At 36.8% G+C, this 4,980-nt stretch overlaps 1 protein-coding gene across 1 annotated transcript in view; it reads right to left on the bottom strand.

Annotated features, from left to right (window-relative positions):
* setdb1a (SET domain bifurcated histone lysine methyltransferase 1a) overlaps nucleotides 1–4,980 on the bottom strand; it is a gene marked incomplete in the record, with an annotated part of 39,902 nt that overhangs the window by 25,668 nt on the left and 9,254 nt on the right. The window contains 6 exon segments of the mRNA XM_014004715.1: nucleotides 345–474; nucleotides 2,365–2,555; nucleotides 2,630–2,703; nucleotides 2,781–2,982; nucleotides 4,211–4,381; nucleotides 4,465–4,591. Of these exon segments, the coding sequence (XP_013860169.1) occupies nucleotides 345–474; nucleotides 2,365–2,555; nucleotides 2,630–2,703; nucleotides 2,781–2,982; nucleotides 4,211–4,381; nucleotides 4,465–4,591 (895 nt within the window).

Raw genomic sequence — 4,980 nt, 5'->3', positions numbered from 1 at the left:
TAAATGTCCAGAAATGAAGTTATTTGTAATAATGTGGAATGGCACAGGGAAAAAGTATTGAACACACTTATTGAAATTTATCTAATACTTTGTACAAAAGCCTTTGTTGTCAATGACAGCTTCAAGACGCCTCCTGAATGGAGAAACTAGTGGCATGCACTGCTCAGGTGTGATTGCCCCCCCAACACTACAATTTTGGGATACTCCTAGTAGGATGACATTCATTAGGAATAAAGACTTCTGAGTTCTGGTGCATTTGTGTGAGCGGGGGTCATTATGTAACGGCGATGCAGTGTCTAGTTTTATAGATTTTTGTCCCTCCCCACATAAATGTGCTCTATTACCCATGTTCGGTCTTGTCCTCTGGTGGCCGGCCAGCTTTTTCTCTTGAGTGTTTGCTGAGGTCATTTTCAGATTGAACATGGGCTCCAGTCTGGTGGATCCTCTGTAAATCCATTCGCTCCTTTTGTCTTCCTGCTCAACACAAAACAACACAAGAAATTCAGACACTGGAATAATTATCCCAAATGTCTGGTTAATTAATATATTGTGTTATCTACTACTCTACTGGAAAATAGAAAACAGTTTACATGATGTAAGATCTGAACTCTGTGGAATTACATGTGGAGTTCCTCAGGGTTCTATACTTGGACCAAAATTGTTTATCTTATATATAAATGACTTTGTTAATGTGTCAGAATTATTTGAATGTGTTTTATTTGCTGATGATACTGAAGGAGATTTTGTAACTGATTAATTGAATATAGATGCAGTTTTGTATTTTATATTTTCTGATCATTTCAGCCTGTAAAGTTAAAGCAGACAAAGAGTTGGTGTGTGTGTTACCATGTGTTCTTTCTTTAGTCTAAACAAAATGAGTTTCGTTCTGACATCTGACATTAATTCATTATTATAGTAGAAAAGAGAATTTGTCAGTGTTTTGCAGTGTCTGCTCACAGCAGAGCTCGTCTGTCTGTTTTGACTCAGCCCAAGGTCTTGAGGCCTGTGTGCTGTACTGTGAACCTGATTGGAGTCAGAAGATTGAAAATAAAGTTTTAAGAAGAAATCCAGCAGATTCCTGTTTATTTGGACATACCATTTTGAACAACGCACATTTTCCCAACAATACCACATTTTTTTGTTTGGGTAAAGACATAGAACTGATGTTAGAGAAAATGCAAACAGAATTTGCGAAAATACAAAACTGGTTTGAACTCAACAAAATATCATTAAACTTATACAAAACTAATTATATGATATTTACAATGAGACAAAGAACCGTTAATATTCCATTTAGAGTTGATGGTGTGGAGATTATTAGAGTCAGTGAGGTAAAGCTTTTAAGTGTTATTGATGAGAAACTGACATGGAAACCTCATAAATTAAGAATAAAACTAGCTAAATCTATTGCATTGTTTAATGATAAAACTCTGTATGTGTTATATAACACATTAATTGTTCCACACCTGGTTTATTGTGTAGAGTTATGAGATAAATCATCTAAGACTATTACACATCCTGTTTTTGTTTTGCAGAAAAGAGCTGTAAGAGTTATCACTTGAAAACATTACTATTATCCATCTAATATTATTTTGTAAACTGGAATTATTGAAATTTTATGATTTGGCTGATTATAACATTTTGTTAGTTATGTATAAGGCTCACAAAAACACATTACCTTTAAACATCCAGACAAACTTTGCAAAGACAGAGAGCTGTTTTAATCTTAAGGGGACAGAGCTGTTCATGAAACCTAAATTTAAAACATGTTTGAAAGAATGCTGCACCTCAATCCAAGGAGTCAGATTGTGGAATAATCTGGAAGATGATGTTAAAAGTGCCAAATACATGTACATGTTTAAGAGAATGATAAAGGTTAGATTGTTGAAAAAATATGAAAGTTTAATGTGTATCCATATAATTTGTTGTTCTACAAAGCTTTGATGTTTTTTGTTTTATTAACTGAAGATTATTGTTTGAATTTATACTTGAGGAAAAAAGGGGCAGATATTATAAGAATTTTTTTCTTCTCTCTGGCGCCTTTCATTTCATTTTATTTATATTTTCTTTTTTATTGTACATAGAACTACATTTTGTTTTTTAAGAAATGAATAAAGTTTGAAATAAATAAAATAAATCTACTGGAATCGAAAGTATATTTACTAAAATACATTTTAATGCTGTTTTTAATCTGCTCACTATTTTGGTTCACTGTTACAGTTACAATTGTCATCATCTATTGTGAAGTTAGAGACAAACGTTTTCATTATGCTTCAGTTGCTTTGAAGTTTTTTCACAAAATGCATTTATTAGTTTCTATTAAAGTGTTTTAGCTGTTTGTAGTGGTGTGTGGCATGTACGTACCAAAAAGAGAATTTTGACCAAGCTGCCGTCCACCTCCTCCACTTTGCTCCTCCACCACGTTCCCTCCCACTCCGTCTTGATGATCTGACCGACCTTCAGGAGCACCATCGGTCTGCTGGGGTAGGCCGAGATGTACTCCTCAATGAAGTCTCGACAGGATGCGTCCTCGATGTCTTCCCAAGTACGTTTTACTATAAAAAAAATTTAATTAAACTCTTGGTCTTCATTGGTTTTAAAATAAAAAAACTAAGAAATGGGCTCTTACATGGTCTGCAAACTGGGTAGAGTTCAGGCAGTATCACATACGAAGCATAACCATCGTCAAAGAAAATCAAAAACCTGAAACACGAGTAAAGAACATTAGTGAGCTCACACAGTCAGCATGTGTGTAACTCTTCAGACGTTTACCGACTCGCCTCATGCGGTTCTTGTTGTTGGGCATCTCTGCGATGATTCCCGCGTAAAGCCACGTCAGGTTTCCATCTTTGTATTTGGCGACCACACGAGCTCCGACAAACAGGCTCTCCAGGGTCGGGTTGTATTCGAAAGCGATGTGATTCCCAGACAGCAAACTCTTGCCCTTATCAAACCTCACTTTGTATTTGAAAGCAGTGTTTCCTGAATATTAACACATAGTTGAGGACAAAATCCAACAATGTGAAAATTAAATCAATAAAAGCATTTCAGAAACCTGAAACCATGAATGTCCAGGGGGAACAAATCAATTTAATCGATCTTGGATCGATTTCATTTAAATTTGGGGAAAATCGATTCACAGGACGAGACTGATTCTTCCCCATTGTGTCTTGTGTGCGTGTCTGAGGCGCGTTTCTCTATTTTGTCACTTCTGGCTTGCCATACATTTACATCCGGTTGACGTTCAGTGCTAACATGAGCTTTCGATAACAAGTTGTCTGAATCAAAACAACAGAAACTAAGGAATCACTGACATTATCAGCTGATTCTCGGCAGAACTTAAAGACAATATTCATTTTCATACACTCAAAAGAGTGGGCAGAAGTATATTTATATTATCCCACCTCTTCTCCTATGAACTTATTCCATCACTTCTTAGTGATCAAGAAAATTATTCTTAGTTTCTTAAAAACTAATGTATCAACAACACTTTCTCTTGCAATTCCTTTTTAGTTTAAACCTTTGAAACTTCAGTTAGTTTCAAGATTAAACTCCAATTTACAAGTTTGTCCTTAATGTTTCTAATTTTAACCATTGCACCAAGTTAGAATTAGTTTCTATTATTTACAGAATTAGTTCCTTTGAGAATGTCTTTTATATCAAAGTAAATGTGTTGCTGCTTGATATCCTTAACTAATTTAAAAATCACTCAATCAAACTGAATCGTCCTGAATCGTGAATCAAATCGGGCCCCTGTGAATTGAATCGATTTGAGAAATCTGAATCGATACCCAGCCCTAGTAATAAGTTTTAATAAGTTATATTGAATATAACAGAAGCTAACAGAAACATAACAAATATACAGTTTTCATACGCTCAGAGTGGGCAGAAGTATATTTATATTAGCCCACCTCTTCTCCTACAACCTTATTCCATCAATTCTTATTTATTTATCAGGAAAATTATTTATTTCTTAATAATGAATTCCTCCAACAACACTGTCACCTGCAATTCCTTTTTCCTTTAAAACCTTTTAAACTTGTGACACTTTTCCTTCAAGATTAAACAGTTTACATTAAAAGTTTATGGTGAGGAGAAAAAAATAGTGATATTGTATTTTGCAACACAGTTGAACCATTTTCATTATTTAAGAGCAGATCAAATCGAATCGAACTAGAGAACTGGCCATGAAAGCCTGAAGAAGTCATACCAAGAGGGTTGACAGCCACGAGGGTGCCTTTGTGCCACGTCTTGGTGCGTTTTTTCCCCAGAATGTTCATCCCAACCTTCAGCTCATCTTCTTTAATGGTGGGATTCGGCTGGGTCATCGCCTGAGACGGAGCTTGTGCCACAAATACTGTCGGCTCTTGACTCGGAACGCCTGGACGACAGAAAATTCACACCGATGAGCATCGATAACGAGTCCACCCGAGGTCCGATACGCAGATCGTCACGTAGGTTCACCTGACTGAGCCGGAGGCTGCGGTGTAGAGCGGATCAACGGAGTTCCCTGTGGAGGCTTGGTCACCATTAGGGCCAGCTTCTGCACCTGCTGGGTGGTTTTCTGTAGAACTGCAGAGGCTTCTTTTAACTGGTGATGGAACCCAGGAAGCAGAATTACAAAAAGCCTGGAGCACATTAGTGTGTTCCACAAGTTTTACACAAAACAAAAAGACTTCTATGGCTACGTTCACACTGCAGGTCTTAATGCTCAGTTCCGATTTTTTGAAAAAATCCGATCTTTATGTGTGAACGTTCACATTACATTTGAACGCAACACAGCACTGATGTGACATGCATGCGCAGTAAAAGACGTGACGTCTCATCAGCCGGCACGTTTGTTTACAGAGCTAGCATGGATGCTACATTTTGCACATCGAATCAAAAGTTGTTGTTTAATCAGAGCCGATTAAATAATTATCTGACCTGCTTCTTTAGTCAGTGTTTATATCTGAAGCTGCCTCTGACCGGGATGCTCCA

The sequence above is a fragment of the Austrofundulus limnaeus genome, unplaced genomic scaffold, assembly GCF_001266775.1.
Source record: "Austrofundulus limnaeus strain Quisiro unplaced genomic scaffold, Austrofundulus_limnaeus-1.0 Scaffold26, whole genome shotgun sequence".
NCBI classification, from domain to species: domain Eukaryota; kingdom Metazoa; phylum Chordata; class Actinopteri; order Cyprinodontiformes; family Rivulidae; genus Austrofundulus; species Austrofundulus limnaeus.
The sequence above is the reverse complement of the archived record's forward strand: the minus strand, read 5'-3'. Positions and strand labels throughout refer to the sequence as shown.